This window comes from Pezoporus occidentalis, unplaced genomic scaffold, assembly GCF_034315485.1.
Source record: "Pezoporus occidentalis ecotype Australia unplaced genomic scaffold, CSIRO_AGI_Poc_V1 ctg33, whole genome shotgun sequence".
Lineage (NCBI taxonomy): Eukaryota > Metazoa > Chordata > Aves > Psittaciformes > Psittacidae > Pezoporus > Pezoporus occidentalis.
The window spans coordinates 3,476,717-3,500,984 of record NW_026915268.1 but is presented as its reverse complement, the minus strand read 5'-3'; the positions used below and the strand labels follow the sequence as shown (position 1 = coordinate 3,500,984).

The window sequence follows — 24,268 nt, the reverse complement described above, 5'->3', positions numbered from 1 at the left end:
GCCTCAGACAGAGATGCTTCAGCTTTGTATATTCCATTCCTCTTCATCTGCCCTGTCATTTTTCACTGCATTACATTTAGTACACATTCTGATCAATTCAGAAGCACAGTAAAATTGATTCATAGTTTATTTAATCCATGCCTGAGTGGACTCCACTGCTGCAGCCCAGTCCAGCAGATATGCTGAGCACGCCTCCTGCAAGCTGCTCTGCTCCCAGCTGGAGCACAGCTACAGCCATGCTGTCAAAAGACAAAAACCCCATGTGGAAAACAGTTGCTTTCCTCTACCAAAGGTGTTTTGCAAAGCAAGCGAAGGAAGAAATGCAGAAGCACCATAAAACATATACCTCTCCAGCCAAAGGAGAGGTTATGGAACACGTGCTGGACAGAGCAACTTTCCTGTAACTTAATGGCTGCTATGTCCCAGCTTAACACATGCTGCTCATACAATACTCCAGGAATAGTTAATACTGAGCAACAACAAAAAGCTCTTCTAACTATAGTGGGCAGCTGCCTATGGCAATACTAGTACATGAAAAACTATATTCATGTAGACTTCAATACTGCAGATTAATAGCAGGTTTGAAAAAATAAATCCTTTAGGGGTCTTTAATATTCTACAGTGGCTTCCAAGCTCCTGGCAGTCCATTCTCAACCACATTACAACAAATGTTTCCACCAAAAGGAAGAGAAATTCCACCAAAAGGAAGAGAAAGGTAGAGTTTCACATTAAATTGCAAAAGAAAGGAAACAGAGTAGTTTGACAAAGTCATCAGCAGGTCTGCATCAACATATTTCTCTAATAGACTGATTTTGTTTTCCTGATCAGAATTGTTATTGCAAAGAACATGATCTGGGAGAGATCAGATAGCTGAGGGTTATCAAGAACACTTGCACACTTCAGGGTTGAAAATGCTGTCTAATTAAAAAAGGAAACGCACAAAGGTATTAAACCAGAGACTAATACTAACCAAACATTCTTCAAGGTGAGACTTATCTACAGTGCAAACATCAACTCTTAAAGTCTTCTGGCGTAAAGCTGGGTAAGAGATAGAAACCCAGAATACTTCATTGTACACAAGATTGTCTGAAGCTTCCACCACTCTTGTGCGGAACAAGCAGCTCGTGCTCTCCGAGCAGGGCAGGACAGCCACACGGATGTTCCTATTGAAGAAAGCATCACAGTCAGCACTACTACCCAGGAACAGGTCTGCAGCTCCCTGCACTGCACCAGCTCCATAGCTCTGCAAGTGAAATCCATCCTAAGCACAGGGGATATTATCGTGCTGCCCTATTTCTTCTGGATATCAGTCAACTGAGCAAAAAAAGAACATCTTGGCACAACATCAGAGGCATGAAGTAGCAAGAGCTGCCATAGACTTCATCCTCCTGAAACTTGTAATCAAACATCATAGGTCTTTTCCAACCTAGTTGATTCTATGATTATGGGATTATGTTTAACACGGTCATTTATGCGGGTGCAACCTGTCACACTGCCAACATGCCCTTTTGTAGGTAGGAACAGCCACACCAAAATGAAGCAAATCTCTGTCAGCTTACTCAGCACACAGCTGAATCTAAAGAAGCCTTTTGCCTGGAAGGAGGCTGGTAGCAGCTGTCCATTGCACCTTGCAAGGATGTCCTACGGCAGAACTCCACTCAATGCAGTGCTCTGGGCACTGCTAATTCCAGGCAAGTCTTTCATCAACAGCTACTGACGTTTGAGGAAAAAAATGCATCTTGTTTCCTGTTTGCAAGTTTGTCAGTTTGTAAATGCTGCTCCACAGAACAGTGCAGAAGTATTTCAGAAAGGGTTATTTTGAAGAGTGTGGAAAAAAGAAAAACAAACCCAAAACCCAACATCTGTTTAATTTCCACTGAGATCTAATGCAAATACTTCAAAAGTGTGCTTATTTCACCCACTTACACTTTCTGATCTTGCTGGGACAGCAGTGCTGGGACATTACTCAGCTGGATGACCAGTATGGCAAATTGTTTATTTTTGTCATCATATCTGAATTAGAAAGAAACAAGAAAGCATTCTTTTTAGAGAAGTCAGCCTTGGACTCCATGAGTGGAAATTCCACTTGTTTCATTAACACAACCAACATTAACATTTACAAACAAGACAAAACTATAATGGGACCATGGCTTGCCTATAATTTCAAACAAAACCAGTTTCACATTCCATGACACTTTGCTATCAGAACATCCAGAACTTCAGAATCCAGGTGCAACAGATCTGACCTAACACACATTGCTTTTTCTAGGGTCTAGCTCAATTGCTGTAAGTAAAATCTTTTGAAAGGCCTTACAAAATGACTGCAGTATAAAAGACTTACAAGTAGCAATATGTGAAGTACAGCAGGGAGAATGTTAGGGGTAACCACTGGCTTGCTGTGTATGGCCATGACAAGAGAGTTTTGTGCTATTTATTTTTCCACCAGTCCTAAATAACCTCCACTAAACCATTTAAGGAAGATGCCTACTATGCTTGACCCACCGCTGAGGGACGCTGAGGGGTCAATGATTACAACTGCATTTACTGCCAGAGCTCCCACTTTTGGTTTGCATCCTCCAATCACACCATTACCAGCTCATTTCCACTGACATGAAAGAGGGTAACTGGGCCAAAGACCTCCTGGAGTCAAGTGTAATTCTCAGTTACACCTCACAGAGGACATCTGTTAGTTAATACTAATAGGACAGGATAAACAGGAGAAGCAAACAAAACAGAAAGCACTGTCTTTTAAATCCCATACGTAATTCTTTCCATGCGTATTGTTTACCTCATTGCAATCTGCACTTTAGCTGTCCCAACTGCTTCTGTATCATCACTGTCAAACACCATCACTTCTGACACACACGGTCTGAAAGAAAGCAAAGACAATTACAGACTTGATTTCCCTCCGATTGAAGTGATAGCATTCAGGTGATACAAGATTTCTTCCCTTCCATTCAGGGCTTCGGTATATGGATTCTGCAAAATTAGCAGAAAAGAAAGCCCATTTGAGAAGTAAGTGCAGTCATCCTTACAGGTATGTGTTGTGGTGCTTATCAGCAGAAAGTCATATGCCTTCACTCTTCACTGCCAAAAAAAGCCACATAAAAGGCTGCAAAAATAAGGCTGTGAGGGATTTTAAAGGGTTCCCTTGACTGGATTTCATTAAAGACAGCTGACTGGCCAGCAACAGAAATAAGACTTAACAACTGCAATCCTGCCTGCACCATGACAGCAAAACTTCTCAAGTTTGATTAGATTTAAATCATTCCTTTGTTTCTTTAAGTAATCAATTTCCCTAAGCACATTACAAGTGACAGAGTACACTGACTGGTCCGCCCTGAAACAACCACTTGCATCACTGCCCTCCCAGTGTACCTCTCTTCCAAAGTTGAAAGTCCCCAAAACTACACTCATTGTCTACTTGGCTAAGAGGCTATGCTGAGCACATGAAAACAGAATTAGCATTCTGCCAAGTGTTTTCCATATTCCTTAGCACTCTCTTACGTTACATTACATTTCAGCTAGAGGACAAACCTATTGCTCATCCTACCCTCACCATTTATTATAGGCATCAAAATGATGCTGCAGTCATTATAAAGGTTGGTAAGTCAACAACCCAAACTCTACTAAGAACATCAGGTACACAAGTGTCTGTGTGGTTTTCTGTAACTGTCACATGATCCCTCCTCCCCTCCCCACAGAATTCCCTGTCCTGTTGAGGGGACACAGGACCCAACTGCCTGACTGTGCTTGGCTTGAGCCCATGAGGTCCGATTTGCACAAGTGTTGCACTTCTTGTCAAAGTAAATTGTGCTGTACACAAAAAATGGCTCAATTATCTAGAGAATTAATGAAGGTAATGAATGAATGAATGAATGGGAGGGAGGGAAATGAGTAATTTTGACCTCTACAGCTGTATTGTGCAACAAATGATCCAATGATTTATATAAATGCCAGTAAAACCAGTAGGAAAACCCATGTTAGATGCAGCCAAACCAGGTTATCAGTAAGATCAGTACCTTCCAGTGAATGTTTCGTCAAACCATCTCAGAGAGCAAGCAGTAAGGGAAGTGCAGAAACCCAGCAAGAGCAGGGACATCCAGCTCTGGCTATGAGCTATGCCCTTAGGGGAAAAGTCCTGCAGAAATCACATCCTGCATCCAAGTACTTGGGAACTGCATCCCGGCATGCACACACATGGCAGCTCAGGGTGCTTCTGCTCTCTTCCTTAAACATCCCCAAGTGCTCTCCCACTGAGGGTTGTCATTGACACCACAAGGGCTGACTGACAGGAGGGGAACTTGACACTGCCTGATGGCTCTGCTACCCCACCAAGGCAGCACCTTCACAAACAGACCAGCTGTTCAACAGCTGTCAGCGTGCTTCCAACTACTTCTGCTACTGGAAGCATGGCTCATTTTGATAATCAAACTCAACCTGCTCATCTTTTTGTTCAGAATTATGAAGAAATGCGAGACTGAGACGTTTAGTCACCAAAAAGGATCATAACCAGCAGTACTCCATCTAACTCCTGTGTGCAAAGCTGAGTATTTGGCTTCTTCCTAGAGAGAGGTCTGGTGTCTACCTTTGTACAGAGGCCTCATACACCCCGCTATCTCCAGCAACAGATTCATCAGACACTGCAGCTGACACACACGCCACCTTCAGTGCCGTCTCTCCTGCTGCATTTATACCTATCAAAAAAGCACAGAGGAAAATCAAAAACATGTGTTAATGCAAATGAACAGTCTGCATGAGGAGCATCCTCAGCCTCCCCTTAAACTGCATCTTTTCTCCACCCAAGTTTTGTTCAGCAACATCATGTTTCTGAAGGCAGAGAGGGTACAGGGAGGGCAGGCTCTGCTCAACATCACATTAAGTTAGTGCTTCAGGAATGTACCCAACTGTCCTGGAGCACCAGCAGCTCCTGGAGAACCAGAGGAACAGCCCATGTGGTGGAGGTGACAGCAGGGCTTCATTGCACAGTCAGTGACCATTTAATACTTGGGTCCTGCAGGACTGCACCTGCAGGCTGAGGTTACACACTGGTGTGCTGAGTGCATTACAGCTGGCTACCTTGGGCACCCCCATGGGTGCAGGTCCTTGCAGGCAATGCCAGGAGGGCTTTCAAAGCACTGGAAAGAGATGGCTGTTGGAAGTGTTCAAGGCCAGGCTGGACAGGGCTTGGAGCAAGCTTCTCTAGTGGAAGGTGTCTGCCTGTGGCAGGGGGCTGGAACCGGATAAGATTTAAGGTCCCTCCCAGCCCAAACCAGTCTGTGGTTCTATGTACCCATGCAAGACAGGCAAATGTGCAGAAGAAGCAGAACTTCTAAATTCCAGTGAAGTTGTAAGTATGGACCTACTGCAAGTCACTCTTAATGAGCAGGTGGTAGGCCCTCTGGTCCCAGCTACCCAGAGATCAGCACTGGGCAAATGCTACTGACCAAGCTCTGGCCAAGTATTGTTGACAGGGAGGGCTGTACCCTGTCTGGAGATTATGCCAAAGCTAGTTTCCAAGAGGGGGAAGAGCAGAAAACCATCTCTCACCTACCCCCAAACTCCAAAGGTTAGCCTATACAAGACAGAAGCTAGGTCCAGATAGGCCAGTAACTATATTTAACATGAAGAGAGATTCTAGAACTTAAAGTAGCAGCCACATGCAGGAACGCAGGGAAAAGGAGATAGAGAAACTAAACAAGCTGAAGCAAGGGTTTTGCACAAGTGTTAGCTCAGAGTTTTCTTGTGCTACAAAACCTTGGAAACTTCTGCACATTCTGTACCTTTCCACATGAACCATCCCACTTCTGCAGAGATGCTTCAGCCCAGGACACCTCTCAGCTCTCTCTGTCAGAGCTCCAGGAGACCTGCTCCAAGGGTGAGGGAGCTGTGAATGTTGTCCCACTGGAGCAGCTGTAGCCCCATAGCAGGAGTGCGGCAAAGCCACTTATAAACAGCTTTGGAAAAACACTGGTGCAAAACGTGTGCAAGTTCAACATGGGGTTAGGGAGTGATCCAAAGAATTGTTCTACAATCAACAGTAGAGGGTGCTACAGGTAACCCCAGTACATGGAGCGTACATGCACCATTTGGGCCCATTTATCCGTGTATTTTTTAACACCACCACGGAATGTTTGTTTTCATCTTGGTATTACCATAGACAGAAAGAAATTTCCAGCCCTTTTCTCCATGAATAAAAGTATCTGTAACACAATATATCAGTCATTAACTGAAACAAATGGATCCATTTAATCCTGGCATTCCCAGTTTAATCCATGCTCCCTCCTGTTGTGTGCCTGGCCCCTGCGGTACTCTTGATGAGAGGCTGTGCTGGAGGTATGCGGGTAGGGTCAAGACTGTGCTTGTCTTTCCTCAATGCTGCTTTGTACCTCCTGTTCCATGGTTTTAATAGGAAAATGATTCCTTGCTCACTGGCTAGCTTCCTAGATGAATGTGTTTGAGTTCTACACACCACTCCCAGAAATGCTGCTCCAGGAATCCCCTTTGCATGAGGCTTGTTCACTGGGAAGGACACTTCAGGTTCATCTCACCATGCTTGATCTCTTTTTCTGCCTCAGTTACCAATGGTGTCCAGTCATTCCCACCAGAGAGCCTTCATTTCTGACCACTCAAGACCCTTTAGGTACAAACCCCCTGCAATGAAGTGGCTGGTATGTGCTTGTGCAGCGGAACACTAAAGTGTAAACCTGAATGAAGATGAATGGTTCCCTGTGAAGGATTCATCATGCAGCCATCCTGTTCCTCACTGGTTTTGCAAAGGACTTGGAAGCCCTGCAAATCTTACCCACATACTGAACCTGTGTGTTTTCATGTGGCCAAGTAACACAAACCTTATTTCAGCCTCGGAGGTTCTGCAAAACTCCTAACCAAAAAGCAAATCCCTCAGATACATGCTACTCAACTCTACTTACAGGAACATGTGAGCATGCTTTGCCCATGAGGCCAAGTGCTCAGCACCCCAGATCCAGTCAGTGTGTTTCAGGTGCTATACTGACCCTCCCAAAATGCCTGAGGAATAAAACCTCATCTCCTTATTGCCCTGAAATAAACTACTTATGGTGATTATTTTGTCTGCTGACTGGCTAACAGCAATAATCACTTAATCTGCTTAACACCTGAGCTTTTGCTTTGACAGCCTTGACAAAGCTCAGAGCTAAAAAGGTTAAAACTAATCAGTGGCCAGTTCTAATAAGAATAATTAGTGTTTCCTACTCAAATGCATAACACCTCTTCCTTGTAGGGAAATGGGAGCGCAAAGGGGAAGATCTGCACTTATGTCATTTATTGTGTTTTAAACAGTGTCAGCCTTCTTCTTGCAGAAGGCAGTGATGACAGGGTGCTAGTTCCCTTGATTCACATGGGCTCATTTATAACCTTACGAAAACCAAGAACAAAACCCACCACTGGTTTCTACAACTACAGCTTGCAAGTTTGTATTGCCCTTTTAAGCTTTTCTTCACTGCAGTTCCAAATCCAGCCATTTCCTCATCTCCATGGGATTTAACCCACCTAGAGAGTCAAGGGCTCCACACAGGCCTCACCACAGTGCCCTGATTGCTGTCTCCTGCTTTCCATTCACTCCAGCCCAGCCATCCTTCTAAAAAGGGATGAGCCCTTCCCACCCCCAGCAAGCCATATGCATGCATGAGAACAGCCACAACCTCTGAATGTCTTATCATGCTCACGATCCAAACATGTTTTTGTTGCTAAGAGACCATCCCCCTCAAAGCAGCAGAAATTCAGGCACAGCCTTGACAAGTCTGCTCAGCTGAAGTTAATAAACCCATTGCCACTGATGTACTGGGAACCGGAGCAGGAGTTGTGCATGCTGAGGTGGTGGTGGAGGATTTCTATTATCATTTGTTAAGTATTAAGCTAAGTGGCTTTCCCAGCCTTCCTCACAACTTGGCCAGAAAGTTTGTGTCAGTGTCGCATTCTGTGCCTCCAAGACCCAAAACACTAGATGACCTTCCTAAAAGCTTAGTGCCAAACTACACCAGGAATCCCACCACAACCATTTATATTTGCACATGAAATCCCTGTGATTTCTGTAGACGTGCATATAAGTACACTAAAAACATACCTGGATGCAGTGTTCTGCAAGACTCATCAGATCATCAGCATTTTTCATGTACAAATTAAACCACCAACCCTTGCTCCCGGGAAGGATAGAACACTCAGTTGAATATACTTTTCAACACAAAGATATCAAGATGACAGACAGTTTTTGAAATACTCGCTTCTCAGTGCTTTATAAACTACATTAAAAATGAATGCATGCATGTGCATGCGAATAGTTTGTTAGCATACCTTGACCTAGATGTTTATCTCCTGCTCTAGGCTCTTCCAGTCTACAGTTGCCACTCCCAGTGTTTAGGGTGAGTTCTGAGAGATCTGTACTTATCTCTGCGTCATCAAAATCCATATGGCTTGAAAAGGCATCACCAGCTAGGAACGGGTCTATCACCAGCGGAGAGCAAGGTGGAGATGGAGAAGAGAGAGAGGACCTTGGAGATAATGAAGACATGGATTTTGGAGTACCAGACAGCGACCTCAGGGCCTGTACACAGCTGGTGGTATCTGCTGCGTGAGTTTTCGCTACTTCATTCTCATGAATAGTGGTGATGCAGCCTGATGGTCTGAATCCAGTGGCTCCTTCTAAGAGCAAGTCAAGCTTGCTTTGATATTCTGAGTCTAACTGCTCCAACTGCTCCAGGTGCTCGTAGTAGAGATCAGTGAAGCTGGCTGAGGTGGATGAATCCTGGCTGGAGGTGGCAAGAGATCCTCTGCTGGATGTGAGAGAGCCAGGGCTGCTGCTCGAGGAGAGGGAAAGCATGCTGGCGGAGAGACTGAGGGGAAGAGGTCAGAAAAGCAATCTCTGTATCTCTGATTCCTCAGGAAAACACTACAGTGTCACCAAAAATCTAAGCCCATGTGGTACATTTCGCTTTGTTAGCTCAGGCCACACACATTAGTCCCCACAACAACCCCGAACCACAGTCTACCCAGCAGAAAAGCTGGGTCACTTTTCAATATAGTTCATGCACATTTTTTACTCACCACATCGACCTCATGAGAGGCCTTGTTTAGCCAAAACAACTCTAATGAAGAGTTTCAGATCAATTAAAATTAGTGCCAACATTCTCCTCCCACATCTGCCTGGAGAAAAAACCCAACAAACTCTGGTTCCCGTTAATCTCCAAAACAGACCACAAAACCCAGCAAGGCCCATGCAAGAAGATGAAGTTATTGCAACAAGCTGTCTGAACATAGGGAAATGTTCTTCCATTTGCCTCAGTCTTGGAGGCACAGCCAAGAGGCAGTATCACAGCTACCTAGAACTGGCCCTTAGAGATCACAGCAGCCAGTGGTTACCATGGAACTGGCAGGATTTACCTACGGGAAAGGCTGCTACATGGAATCCAGGGCCAGGAGAGTGAGAGAAATAGTTGGGACTGGGCAATTAGTCCACACAAGTGATTTATCCCTAGAGATCTCAGTTGAGAAAAGAACTGACAGCAAAGGTCATTTTCAGCAGGTGCTGAAGAGAAGTGTGCTCAGATGGGAAAGCCCAGACACCACAGCACACAGTCTGCTGCTCAACAAATCCTCTGGTACTCACTACAACATATGCCTTCCCTAGAAATCCCACATAAACTAACACTCCTGCTCCAGACTTTAAATACCTGGCTCATTACTGACTGTTTAAAGGCCCTTAACCCTCACTTCAGACAGGCATTAGCTGTTGAAAAAATCTCTGCATACACCTAGGTGGCTTCAGCTGCCCTGCTGAAAACCAGTGGGTATGTTCAACCTAATAATCCCTTACTCATTATTTCTGGGGTAAAAACTGAAAGCTGCATTTGTATACATATGCCATTGGCCTTATGAGAAAAAGGCAAGTATGCAGAATTTAGTTTAATTTTGACACAAAATGTCTTCTGCTTTTGTATGACAGATGTGCACTGCATCATGTTTGTTCAAAAGTTTTGGTTGAAACATAACTGAAACGTGAAGGATGTGTTTGCATTTTGGCAGTATATATAGATCTGGAAGGACTAATGAATTTACAGCTTTTCAGTGTGTTTCAGTATGAAAAAGGAGGGATTTTTAATTAATCCTTTCCCTATCAACAACTGGGCTCAACTTCATTTTGTGCATACCTTTGAATGCCAGACATTTTGCATTATGGGGTTAATAACAAATGCTTATTCTTGTACAGGAGCATGCCAAGAACATTGTGCGCATAGTCAGGAAGAAATTAGTTTAACATGCTTCTTGGTCACCTCAAAAGATCCCTAATCAGCTAGATGAAATGAAAACATGATGCATTTCCACTGCATAAGAGCATCACAGATAGCTATTCTCCATGGTGGCTTATTTACATGTCAGTCTTGCACTATGATTTCTTTCCAGTCTTTTCGGTGTCATCTTCACAAAATGAAACAGAATCCAAGTGGAGCAGAAGCTACAAACAGAGTAAATTCAGTACATGCTGACAGGAAAAACCTCAACCAAACAAAACCCCCACCAAACTCTCTTCCTAATCAAAAAGATAAAACCAGTTTTAGTTAATGCTGATTTGGCCTTACTGCCTGCAGTCATTCATTTGTCTTTAATGCATGTAATCCTATGCTCTTCCAAAACCACAGCCTGAACAACAGACCACATTATGACTGCAGAAACATTTCTATATACCATATGAACCACAACAGATTCAGGAATCTCTCAATACACTGCCTACATTGCAAGCAACAGCACACTTGGAATTCATGTAGGGAAATATTACCGTGACATTCATACATGATATGTAGTTGCATTACTGAGATCCACTTCACTTACTGTGTGTCAAGATAACATACTTTATTAATGTAATACTTGAGTAATTCAAACATTAGTAATAAACATCTCAACTATCCTGAGTCACCTAACTGTTACAGGTCCAAAACAGAAGCAAACTCCTCCTATTGTCAGAGGCACCACCGCAAGGTTATTTACTCCATTCTAAAGCATTCATCTAAACTGAGTGGGACGTATAACTCACTTCTCTTTCCACTGACTACACAGGGGTCTTGAGACACTACTGTTACTGAAAGGCCTTTCAGATCTCTGAGCTGGGAGATGAAAGCACAGAAAGGCAGCTACACCATGTGCAGATAAAGCACCTACAACTTCCATAAAAGGTTACATACCTTTTCAGCTGGGTGTGCAACATGGCAACTAATCGCGTTGTGTCTTCCAGTTCTCGGACAAGCTGATTTCTTTTGCTGCTCAACTTCAACCTAAGAGAAGACAGAAGAAGGAGATGGGCTAAAGCAGCATTTACTACTTAAAATGAGGAGTAAAGCAAGATTCTATTTTTGCTATGAAATCTTACAAAAGTTAGTAAGAATACACAGTGTAATGCAGGACAGAACTTGGTCAGGATGCGTAGGCATTTACCAACTTCCAATACCCTCAAAATGTGGAACTCAATCCTGCAAACATTCTTAACACGGAAAATAATTACAGCTAGTACTATGTAAGTCAGTATTTCTAAGATCAGGTAGATTTTGTTTGCTCTACACTACTGCAATTTTATACTTCCTGTGCTAATAAAGGTGTAAATGCTTTCATTTGCTTTCAGTAAGGTCTATGGATGACTAAGATTTACATGACTTAATTTGTGTAAAGCCATAATGAGTCAGTTAATAACTATGGGCTTCAGCAACATCTCAGTTTTATTTCACACCTGAACTGGTCTGAGACACACGCAGTTGGGTGTTCATATCCTAATTTAACAGGCCTCTGGTCAAGAAATCCTTCTCCAGAAAAGTACTATTTCTTTGGCACACTAAAAGAGAACCATACTCCTAAAATTCATCTTATGGAAACGCCAGGAGCATTTGTTGAACCACAGGTACTTCAGGCTGGTAAAAGTCCTGCAGCTGAATCATCTGAGACGCCTACAATTTTCTACCACAATAAAACCATGTAAGAGTATGAAGAAAATTGGTGCCCTGGACACTGAGCATGTAAAAGAAATGAAAATATAAGGCCACAGAAAGAGTGAGTGCAACGTGCTACTCCATATATATTCAAAAGAATGCAGCTAGAAGTATTGCCATAGCCACCCACATTAATACACCCAGGTTGTAAAGCTCTAGTGTGCAATGCCTAATTCAGTATTCACCCTCCCTGTACATTCCCAAGAGATCTCCACTTGCAACACAAGTAAAATTAGGGAAGATAGCTGGCATTTTTTCCAGCTAGTTTAGATTCACAGGATACTCCATGCAGCTCCCACAGCCCTGTCAAATACCAGTTCCTACAGGAATCACATACAGAGATGCTCAGAACAAACAACACATTTTAGAAATGTACAATTCCATCTGTTGACATTTGCCAGTCTCCAGACTGCAGGAGCTGCTGCGAGGTGCTGCCTGCACACAGAAACATTAGAGTACACTGACATTACACTGGACTATTTTGAGCACTTCTTCCACACTCTCAGAGGATCCATTTGTAGGAACCACCACCCTTCCCCACTTGGGGAGTAGAAGACTTGCGAGCAGTTCCTTCTGGGAGATGATTTCAGGTCTTTGTAAGTAGAAACTGTCTCCTGGAAAGCTGAGGACACGCTGCTGTCAGCATGTGTGCCCTCATACTGCTGTCAGCATGCACCCAGAGGATATTTGCTGCTGCTTGCTCTCCATTACCCCTCGGCCAACAAGGCAAACACTGTCCTATGCCCTGTAGCCTACCTCTCAGTTAGAGCTTTGCTCTGCGTGTCTCTAGCAGCCTGAAGGTCTTCCTCCAGGCGCCTTCTCTCTGTTTCCAGCCTCTCCACCTCTCCTCGAGTCCATTTTCTGGGGCTGATAATCCGCATTTCTTTTAAGAGCTCCTCCTTCTCATTGATGAGTATGAGGCGGTCTCGCTCCGAGTCCAGCACGCCAGGCCAGGCCTCGCTGTCCAGCTTTGCCAACTGGATTTTCAAGTTTGCTATTCTGCAGCACAAAAACCAATCAGTTATTTATATATATGACTCTGTGTGTGTGTGTGTGCGCGCATATGTGTGAGAAGTGCCTGAGCTACTGCTCCAGACACACAAAGGTGCACCACAGCCAACCACATCTTCCACTGCCCCCGAAGAAGACTGTTAGCTCACAGACAACTAAAATTATCTGATCTTTGATCAGGCTTATGGAAAAGAACTGGATCCTCTCTGTGTATGCCTTGGACAGGCTGATAAATATCAGTGGTTACTTAAAAGTTTAGAAACTATTTTTGTCTTTACAATAAGGAAGTTAATCATATGCATGCTGCTACTGGAAGAATCTAACTATTAGCACAACAGGAAGCATTCTGGGCACATTAAAAGAGCTATGCTACTTATGGTGCAGTGTGCACCTGAGGACATGAAGAGTGATCCTACCTAAATCCAGAGCTACTTACCTGCATGAAATTAAAGTCCATTTGCATTAGAGGTATCATTCCAGATTTCAGTTTCAAGGCAGCATCACTAATCTCTCAGCACCATACTGCATTATCTCAGGCAGGAATATGACTACTAAAAGCAACTGCAATACAGATCAAGCATTCAGCCAAAGCTTTGACTGGCAGTAGAGGAGAGCACAACTTTTGGCAGGTGAGGAGGCTGCTCACACCAACTATCCCAATGTCCCAAGTATCTGAACTGCTCAGTTAGCTCCACAAATGGTCAGCTTTGAAATGCAACACAGAGGGAAGCAAAAACCCAGCAGCAGGTCAGGATACAGAACCAAGGGCAGCAACGTCAGTCTTCCCAAAGGAAGCTGTCTCCTTTGGACTCACTGACCTACAACTCTTCATGACCTGACAGGGTGATTGTGGTAGTCTGGTGAGAAAAAAACCACTACAGATAAAGTTGAGTAAGAGCTACCAAGGACTTGCATTTCTGGAACTTGCACAATCCAAAATGATCGAGTGTGGAGCAGGGAATGGGGAGGGCAGAATGGGCTGGGTGGAGAAATTACGAAAGCTGAGAAGGCAAACAAGGAGAAGAAGTATCCTGCAGTATAAGACAAGGTACCTGCAAAAATAATTCACCTGACTGACTAAAGACAAGAGTGTCAAGGCATACACTCCCCCTCCCACCATTAGCTCAGGGTAATCTCTCACTCAGGTTTAGTAAATACATAAGAAATGGAAGTGAAATACTGTGTGTGTCCAATGAAATTCCAATATTCATCTCCCTTTGATAAGGGCTTTGGGATCTGATGGCAGAATTACTGGACTTAAACTGGGCACAACAAATAGCTGCGGCTGCTAATCTGGATTTAACCCTTCCTAGAACCTGGTTTATGCTATAGAAGCACACAGGATGGTGCATGCTTCCTGCACCAATCAGCGCACACGCAGACAGAGCAAATTCAATGCCAACTAGCCAAATCCAAGCGTGGAGTAAGTAATAAGATGCAGATCTAGGCAGCAGCAGCTACACGACTGCTGAATGGCCTTGAAGAATAAAGCTTTGTTTTCCAAGCTCTGGAGGCCAAGAGGAACTCGAGCCCTGAGAGGGCCTGTGAAGGATTAGGCTCACACAGATGGACCTGCCTGCTCCGGCACAGCAGACAGACTAGAGATCACCTTTCTGAAGAGAAGCCTCACTTTCTGTAAACCCATTTCCCACAGCAAGTTGCTAACTCTAATTAAAGTTCCATACCTGATATTCAGCTCAACTATTTTTAGGTCTTCTGAGGAGCTGTTTTGTTTTTGAGTGCCTGATAAAGTGCAATACTGTGCTCCAACAAAGAACTAACAGTGGCATTAAGTCGTAATCCAAGAATTCCTCTGTGCATTTTGAAGGGATATGAGTTTAAGAGGATTGGTTGGCATTAATCTGATCACTTTTGGCATACATTTGCATGGATATGGCTTTTTCCACTGGAATTTGTTCTCTATGCATTTCTGAGTCTAACAGCTTTGTTAAAGTAACCTCAAGTTTTACGTTTGTAAATGATCATTCTTTTTCCCCTTCTCAGTTACAAGGAGGTTTATTCTTCTATTTTTTTCCAGTAAACCAGCATCATTACAGAAGAAGTGCTCTGCAGACTGCCTGGCATTTGGCTGAGAATTCCAGCCCTTCAGCATCACCAACCAAGTCTGAACTCCATTCCTGCCCAGCTACCCTGCGTCTGCACTGCAAAGAAACCAGCACCTCTGGACTCAGCTCATCCCGTCTTTCTGAATGGCCACTTGCAGGACTGAACAAGATACAGAACAGGAGGTCCAAGTTTTATTTACCTGTTTTACTTTTACCTAGAACAGGTACCTAGATGGTTTATTCATTTTGTATCTTGTTTTTACTGGGGAAAGCTGGTACTTATAGCATAACATAACATTTTTAGTCTCTAGAGCTTGTTCAGAGCACATGCAACTCCACAGAAGTGTACACTGAGATGTGTATCCACAAGCAGTAATCAGCAATCCTATATTAGATCAGCCTTCAGAAAAACATAAAATCCAAGTGGGAGGTGTGGTCTAAAACTGACCAGTCAAATACCCACCGCTTGCAATGCTGATGAATGTGACATTAAAATAGTCCATTCTAGGAGACTATAAAGCCTAGTTTTAAACCCCTGCATTACCACCAGTCACACAAAACCCAAGCTGAAAGTTTAGCTGTTGAAGGAACTAAAACAGTGCTCAGAATACAAGTGCTACACCACTGAGTTACTACTGTATGTCTGAAATCGTACAACATAGTTTAGTTGCATCTCTGATTACATTTATGCTGCAGTAGCTATCTCCTTGTTGCAGTGGAGCACTGACATCTCTTTTGACGTGATACCCATTATCAGCTTCCAGTGCAATTAAGCAAAAGGTTTGCCACTGCTTTTGCCCTTTGTTCCCTTTTGCAGGTTTAACATTATGGGCTCTCGTTGTCTCACTGAGCTATGAAGGGAGAGGACTCAGTTGTGGGTAAGGGAACATGAAGAACTGTACGCTGGTAGCTCTGGTGTTAATGGAGTTCAGCAAGATATTCGCCTGCCTCTATCCTTTAGTCTGGCTCACAACAACGGTGCAAACAGTGTCTGCTACAGTCCACCTTTAAAATCATCAGCCCCTTACAGATTTCCTAATCTAGTTAACATGGGATCATCATAACACCACAGGAGCAGAAGGCTCCTCATAAGTCATTGTATCCATAGTACGTATGCTGCTTAAAACCAGTCAAGATATCTGTTTCTGCAGCTCCTATTAAAGATCATGCCAAAACCACAGCTCTGACAGCTTTTCATTTTAGCATCAAATATTCATCCCATTCAGACCCATGTTTCCTCATGCTAATGTTTTTTTTAAACTCTGAGAAATCTATAGATAATCTCAGATAGACACAAGGTATCATAAAATCCCAGACTGGTTTGGGTTGGAAAGGACCTTAAGGTCATCCAGTTCCAACCCCCTGCCATGGGCAGGGACACCTCACACTAAATCATATCACCCAAGGCTCTGCCTAACCTGGCCCTGAACACTGCCAGGGATGGAGCATTTACCACTTCTCTGGGCACCCTCTGCCAGTTCCTCACCACCCTCACAGTAAAGAACTTCTTCCTTATCTCTAACCTGAACTTCCCCTGTTTCAGTTTGAACCCATCACCCCTTGTCCTATTGCTACAGTCCCTGATGAACAGCCCCTCTCCAGCACCCTTGTAGCCCCCTTCAGATCCTGAAAGCTGCTCTGAGGTCTCCATGCAGCCTTCTCCAGGCTGAACAGCTCCAACTTTTTCAGCCTGTCTTCATCGAACCTTCTTTAAGTGCAAGACTGTGTTCTGTGCCCTTCGTAATTACTTCCAATGAATTACTTGCTGCCTTTGCAAAACTCTGTCTCTTCCTAATGAGCATATTAATTATCTTCTCAGGTTTGCCATTATTCACTCATCCCTCCTTGAAAAAGATACAGGCAAAGTAAGAGTGCTCCACTGCAATGTGGAGATGGAAAGTCAGTATGAATTAAATGGTAGTCTTCAGCAAAGCTTAGAAGTAAAAAGCAATTTTAACACTGAAAAATTAGCCACTGCATCTGGAGGATTCATAATTGTAATGTTGTTTTAAGAAGTCACAGAACAATTTGAATGTCAAGGCATTCATGTCAAGGTTGGCAGACCTTGGAATGCCAAAATAGAAGTTTTGATAAAATTGCTCCATATAAGAAGTAAGGAGTAAATTCATGTCCAAAGCTGCTGGGCACAGTCAGCCTTTGACAACTGCCACAGATAGAGATCAGAGAAACACAGCCTACTGACCATCACAATACACTAAAATGAGAACACTGTGAGTAACCCCAGCCTTAAAGCTCTTATCCCTAAGCAGAGACCAGAGAAAAATCCTTCTTTTCGCACATATCCGAAGTACTCATTATACCATGCAAGTGAAGTTTTTTTACTCTGGAATTGCAAAGTCCCTTTAGAGGAGTTACAATTGAAGACACCACCACTACTGGGTACGTGGCTGGACAAGGACCAGGCCAGTCAAAGTCTAAATCATAATGCCGGGTAGGTTTTCTGTTTAACTGAATAGCTGTGTTAGCTATTAGCTATTAAAAAAGTAAGTCCCAGAAAACATTTGCTTAAATTGGCTTGTTAAGTAGAGATGACATTTTAAATCTGCTCTCCATCTCAGATAAGAGGGTAAGGGTAAAAAACTTACCTTCTTGCAGATAAGCTCTGCAACTGTAGCCACTGCTCATAGTCTGATATGTTAGGTGTTAACACAATATACATTTCTCCTTATCAGACTTAAAGCCATGCAAACATTCATTTCATTTTGAATAAAGCAGGGAGATGCCTTGCAGTACAGTCTCCTTATTAGGAATGGGGAAGCATTAGCAACTGGTAGCAAAACCACTTATGTCCCCACAGGTGTGGGCAGACTGAATTCTTCACGTATTAGTCATTCCTAAGTAATTTCTAGGATGGTTATCTATTTCTTGAATGGTAATACTGGCCTAGAAAGCCTACTGCCTCACTGGCTCCAAAGCTATACACACTATGTTAACACCGGGTTTCAAGCTGAGTGGCACCCTTTCTAGTGAAACATCTTCAGAATAAGCTGTGTGACAGCCAAAAATTACAACAGTCCAAAGAATTACCTTCTCTTTGCTTCTTCATACTGAAGGCGTAATCTCACTTTCTCAGCCAACTGGTTATTGCTGTTTGTAGTAAACTGAGACACAAAATACAAAATCAGCAACATAACCACTCCTCGTTGGATATTCCCTATTGAAATTGTTCATGTTACAAGTTACGCTTGCTCTTGTCACACTCATTTATTAGTTAAACTAAGCACAGAATAGGAAAATACTGCCTTTAAAATTTTCATGATTCCTTCAACTAATTAAAACCCCACAAGATTCAGAGACTCTTTTTAGACTTATCAGAAAAACAAAATCTACCACACAGAATCACAAGTTGGTTTGGGAGTGACCTTAAAAAGCTCATCCAATTCCAATCCCCTGCCATGGGCAGGGACATCTTCCACTAGAGCAGCTTGCTCAAAGCCCTGTCCAAGATGGCCTTGGCCACATCTTGGGTTTCTATTCTCATGCCCATGTAAGAGCTTTGTAATCTTTCTTAAACGCTGTTTGCAATCTTTAAGTGCTGTGTTGTATTTTGTTTTGGATGGCATCTTGCTTTGGTTGTAAAGTCTTACAGACATGGGACATCCATCCCATCATGCCCATATCTGCAGACCTGTAGTGCCATGTGTGGCCCTCACTGAAAGCGGCTGCAAACCTATAATTGAAGGTTCACAAGAGTGGCCTCTGTGACGAGCTGTGAGACATACCATGTACCCACAGTGCCGACTGAGTCCTTGCTGAGGCTGCCACCAACCTGACACTTACAATATTGTTGCACAAGTGGGACTGAAGGTTTATGAATATTAAACATGTTTGATGGCATTACAATATCTGCACATATGCCATCATTCCCACTTGTAACACACTAAAAGCCAAACACTCTTAAGGGAAGAGTCCACATTAGAGCTTAGCCCATATATAGCTGCTGGATGTTTCTAGTGTGGTAGTATATCACTGCTATAAAGGGTGAAGGGAATATTTGTGTTACAAGAACCTACACCTACATGCAAAATAAAACCTACTTCCCCTTTATTCCCACCTGTGCTATTCTAACAGACTGTGTGGGCAAACAGTAGGCTCCCTTTGGAGATACAATAACACTGCACACAAAAATGAAGGTCACACTGAAGTTCAAACTAGAAGAATTTCACAGATGCTTGTACTAAGGCAGTACTACATGTGGTTCAGAGGAATGCCTCCACATGCACTTGGCTTCCCATAAATTACTCACGCTTCCTGAAACGTCTGTCTGGGAGCTGACATCCAGGTACTGGCGGGGTGACAAAGGGCCGGAGCTTTCCATGGACATGCTGCTGCCCCACAGGTCTGGTTGGGATCCTCTGTCATTCACAAAGCTGTCTTTTAGCCTGGCTAAGCTCTAAAACCATAGAAAGTCATGAGGTGAGCTCACTTCTGCTTGAAGTACCTCAGCAGTCCCATAGCTTTAGCCTAACCTATACGATTAAGGTCTGACCACACTTACTGTGTGCACTCAGACTCTGCACGTGTGAGGTCAGCTGGACTCCATCTCCCACAGCAGCAAGTAGCCCACAGGCAGCAGCACACCATTGTGCTGGGCAGGCAGGCTCTGCTGGAGATGGCAGACCAAGTGGGCCACAGTGTTTTCAAGGCTTCTTCAGGTCTGCACTTTGACAGCAATACAGTTACTCTGGTTTAGTCTAGACCTCGAGACAAACGCTCATCTCTAAGCAAGTGCTTACTACTGTTAGTTTTATTTTATACTTATTCTTTCCAGGATCTGGAGAACAAAAAGGCTGCAGTCCAACCACAATACAGAACTGATTTATGTTAATAAAAACCTCCCTTACATATCCAAAATACTTCTCAGAAACTCAAGCTGATGGCAATGGTGACACAAAATACTATAAAGTCATTCTGTTTCAGTACCTGAATGAGATCTTGTTTTTCCTTCTCCCCTGATGTGATGGCCTTCTTGAGAGCTTTCATTTCACTTAAAATGGCTTGTGCCTCATCAAGTTTGTAGCCACCTTGAGTATCAGACATTTTCATGTCAATTCTGCATGGAAATGTTGAAAAAATATACAGTAAGCTGATACTTTCTAAAGTCCAGTTAATGTAATTATCCCAGATACATGCATCTTGACATTTGTTTTTCAGGAAAACACACTCCTAAGTATAACAAAGACAACAGAAAGAACAAGGAACCACATCATCACCACCTAAATTACTCCACTTGCAAGTACTTCAGAACTTTTGGCCGTATCATCTCTTTGAGTTCTTAGGGAGGACAAAGATGTACACTACCCCCCCCCCAAACAGTATGTTTTGGCAGGTTGCTGTTGGTTTCCTTGTTTCTAACCTAGTGAGGTTCAACTCAGCCATCGATGAGAATTACCTCGTTTTCAGTCAGGATTTCAAACCCAAGCCCAGGCCTCCCATGCACAGCTATATTTGCTTTCATAGACTAAGTACAAGCTGCCACATCTTTCCCTTTTCTCAAGGGAGTCCTGCCCCAGCTGACATGTATAATAAATAAGGTATTAACCAGTGATATAATTTAAAACACAGCAGATGTCTCGTCATAAAAACGTTAAGTAAATACCTGAAACTTTTCCTCCTCTTCCCCTCCACCCCAAATTCTTCCTCAGTGCCTTAACCCAATGGTTCTTATAATAAAGATAATGGGCTGTACTGTCATCTGTATTGAGCAATGCTGAGTAAAATAGAATACCATTTAACTGATGAGACCCTGGTTCAAATTCTTTTTGTCATGAAGTCAGTTCTGATGCAGTCAATCACATAAAAGCATTTATTTGATGCCCCAGGGCTGTGTACTGCTTTCAGTTGCATATGCCTAAAGATATCAGCAGCAACATGTTTCAGCTGACTTTATTTAGACAGCTATTTATAAATGTAGAGGGGGATGCATTACAAGCCTGAGATGTTCTACACTGAAAATAAGATCTTGAGAACAAACTTACTTCTTCAGTGTTTGAAATCCATGCTCTTTGTACTGGAGCTCTTGCTTCATGTGAGCTACTTCTCTCTTGAGTTTATTAACCTGCAGCAATGTGTGACAGTTTTAGAATGGTATTTTATGAGAATTTAGGTGCAGCACTATACATTCAATTCAAACCTTATTCACTATTGACAGCACTCAAAGTTAACAGAAAGCCAGCTCATCTCAACAGCAGCTAACAGCCCTGACTGCATCCTCATCAGAACATTATACTGGGTAGGGCTTTATCCAGCACCCAGATATCACATCACTTAATACGGGGCTCAAGGGAATTTTCAACCTTATAAGCAGAACAGTTGGAAAAATTCAAGACAGAGGAATGAAACATGTTGATTTTACATGGAAACATTTAGACCTGTCTCAGGCATTAAAAACCATTCAGCATCAGGATGGGAGTTACACTGCAGCGATAGAAGCCATCCTCCAAGATACATAACTAAAAGCCCCACTGCATGAGTAACACAGCAGGACGATAACACATATTTGTAAACCCACTGACCATATAGCTTGCTGGTTTATATTCCTGCACGGAGGCCACACTGACCTACTTTACTTTGGTCCTTTCTTTTTCCCAAAGTGAGCTCTGCATGGGAGCACGCACTGCCACTGCTAACAGCCCGCACTGAGAAAGGACACACCAGCTGCCAGGCTCTGAAGAGAGCTCCCAGACTGCAGCACGGAGGAGCCAGCACAGCTCAGCACCCCACAGCGCGTCCTACACAGTGGGCGCTACAGCTTCTAAGGGAGTCCAACAGGAAAAAAGTGCTTCCAATTCCTAAAACGGCTATGTTTAAAGATTCTGATAGATTATCTCCCAGATTCAGAACTGCTGTATTAGCTCTTTCGACTGCTTTGGCATCTCCTTTTAGTATTTGCCAGGAGGTCTGGAAATAGCTGAAGCTACTTGTGGCAACCTGAGGTCCATTCATACCACTTACCCTGGATTTTGTAGTAGCAATCTCCGCTTTGAGGATCTCTGGGTCATACTTGGAACTTGACGATGAGCTGGAGATTACTAGAACAAATACAACACCCAGTTTAGCAGCTCTGCCTTCCACACATGAAGACCTTCCCCCACTGCTGCACACCCAGATCTCCACACATTGCTGGTGCAGGCCTTTAGGCATTTTCCAGGTCTCTTGGAAAGGCAGGGAAAGGCAATAGTGCACTGAAGTGCTCCACAAAAAGCGTATACTAAGGAGGCCAAAGCATGTCCTACATCTCCAAGGACTGGATTTGTTCCAGGTTAAGACACTTAAGTCAGACTCCCAAACTTGTTCACACCATTCAGTAGTGTGGCTTCCTGCATTTCCACAGGCACTGAACAGAACTGAAGGGATAGGCATAAAGATTTACTCTATTTTTACTTGTAGACTTTCTCACTGAGTAAACAACCCATTGAATGTTTAGAAACAAAGAAAAACACAGAATGAGAAGAAACTGAAAAATGCAACGCAAGCCTTTCACAACCTTGAGGACACAGCAATCATACAGCATGTCACACTGGATTAAATCTATGTCCCACTAAAAGCAGAATTTTCTTCTCAGCAGCAGTTAAAACCCTTCTGCTTCAGAAGTTACAGGAGCTCTCTGCTGTGCAGTGTACTCAGGTAGCTGTAGGCAAGAGAGGTATTTTGATCCTTGCATTCATCAGTTCATGCCCTGTAAACATGGAAAAGCATTTCTAGTTCTTTCTGGTTGCATTTTCAAGATAGATCACATCACACCAGTGTAACTCATGTTCACAGTGTTCTGAATGGGCTGGTCTGGAACACCAGCACTTGGGTAGTGTGCCCACAGGCAAAGACCAGAACTGTACTTCAGAGGTGATGGATGGGACCCTGCTCAAATAAGACTCCTTCAGCTGACAGAAAACTACTTAAGCATTTTCTAACTCGAGGCACAGGATTAGCCAGCAGAACTCGTGGAGTGGGGGGGAGATCAGCCCACTGATGTGGCTGGCAAGAACATAAGAATTCTTCAACACTAAGGATTATAAAAACAATTCTTACCGGCAATAAATCCTCCTGTGGGCATTTTGCAGCTCCTAACTAGGAACAAAAAGGAGGAAATCTGTCCTACTATAAACCTTTCTGCACCAACTCTTGAAGCACCAGGTATTGTGTTTCCCGTGTGACAGAGAATAGGGAGCACAAAACAATGTTCTTCATACACAGAGAGGTAATCCACCCATGTTATTTTCTACATGGCCTAACATACAGACCCTTAGCTCCCTGAGACTGTCACTCAGCTATCTGCAGTGTTAAAATCCAAAAGGGCCTGGGAGCAATACCCAAGGATGAGCCTCTTTGCTTTGTTTCTATGCTCCAAACAAGAGATCATGGAATACCATGGAACCTCATTTTTCTGCACTGAACCAGTCCCACATTCTTTCACATTTGGGGAAGCCCATACTAAAAACCTGCACACTGCCTGCAGTGACTGAGCCAACTGCACTAGTGCTCTGTAGCAGTTCTCCTTTACCACACAGGTGCCAGGCAGCTATTGCTTTTGAGACAACCTGAGCAAAACATGGAGAGTGACACAGCCTAACACATCCCAGTGCTCCATCAGAGGACCAGCTTCAAGCATTTTCCTGTCCTAGTGGGTTTGTGAGTGAGAAAGGCACTGGATAAGAGGTCAAAACTACTCACAGCTGGTCTGAGAGCCAAGTTTGTGCTCCCAAACATCATGCAGCTGCCGATATTCCTGCTGGGCCAATTCCAGCCTCTGCTGTTTCACTTGGTAGATCTCCTTCTGTGCAGCAATTGCTTCCTGGGCCAGGACAAGGTAGTCCTTCAGCATATGTTCCTGCTCCCGCCGCCACTGCACACGAGGGTCTTCTATCTGTGTAGTTTCTTAGAGAGAAAACAGAAAAAGGCAAGATCAGTGGAATGCTGCTTGTAGCTGCTCCACCAGCTATGGCAACATTTTAAATAGCCCCCATCCCCATCCCATAGCAAAATCAGTGGAATAAAGACATTTTCCCTTTTCTCCTAGGAGGTGACCGTTGCTCCACAATAAACACCACCAACTGAGTCACTGTACAGAACAGTTCCTGATGAAATCACCACACAACTCTCCAGCTCGGCTGCTGAAGCCACCCTGGTTCTGCCTCTTACACCACCCACACAGGCACATGCACA

General features: G+C 43.6%; 1 protein-coding gene across 2 annotated transcripts in view; it reads right to left on the bottom strand.

The window, feature by feature from the left end:
- The window catches only part of WWC1 (WW and C2 domain containing 1), a 69,553-nt gene that overhangs the window by 7,130 nt on the left and 38,155 nt on the right, over nucleotides 1-24,268 (bottom strand). For both annotated transcript variants that reach the window (XM_062629191.1, XM_062629190.1), the window contains 13 exons: nucleotides 23,777-23,980; nucleotides 22,061-22,137; nucleotides 21,085-21,164; nucleotides 20,030-20,159; nucleotides 19,353-19,499; nucleotides 18,134-18,207; nucleotides 12,765-13,007; nucleotides 11,214-11,303; nucleotides 8,332-8,870; nucleotides 4,589-4,697; nucleotides 2,789-2,869; nucleotides 1,927-2,013; nucleotides 971-1,163 (listed from right to left, as the gene is read on the bottom strand). In XM_062629191.1, coding sequence (XP_062485175.1) covers nucleotides 971-1,163; nucleotides 1,927-2,013; nucleotides 2,789-2,869; nucleotides 4,589-4,697; nucleotides 8,332-8,870; nucleotides 11,214-11,303; nucleotides 12,765-13,007; nucleotides 18,134-18,207; nucleotides 19,353-19,499; nucleotides 20,030-20,159; nucleotides 21,085-21,164; nucleotides 22,061-22,137; nucleotides 23,777-23,980 — 2,054 coding nt within the window. The remainder of the gene's footprint in view (nucleotides 1-970; nucleotides 1,164-1,926; nucleotides 2,014-2,788; nucleotides 2,870-4,588; nucleotides 4,698-8,331; nucleotides 8,871-11,213; nucleotides 11,304-12,764; nucleotides 13,008-18,133; nucleotides 18,208-19,352; nucleotides 19,500-20,029; nucleotides 20,160-21,084; nucleotides 21,165-22,060; nucleotides 22,138-23,776; nucleotides 23,981-24,268) is intronic.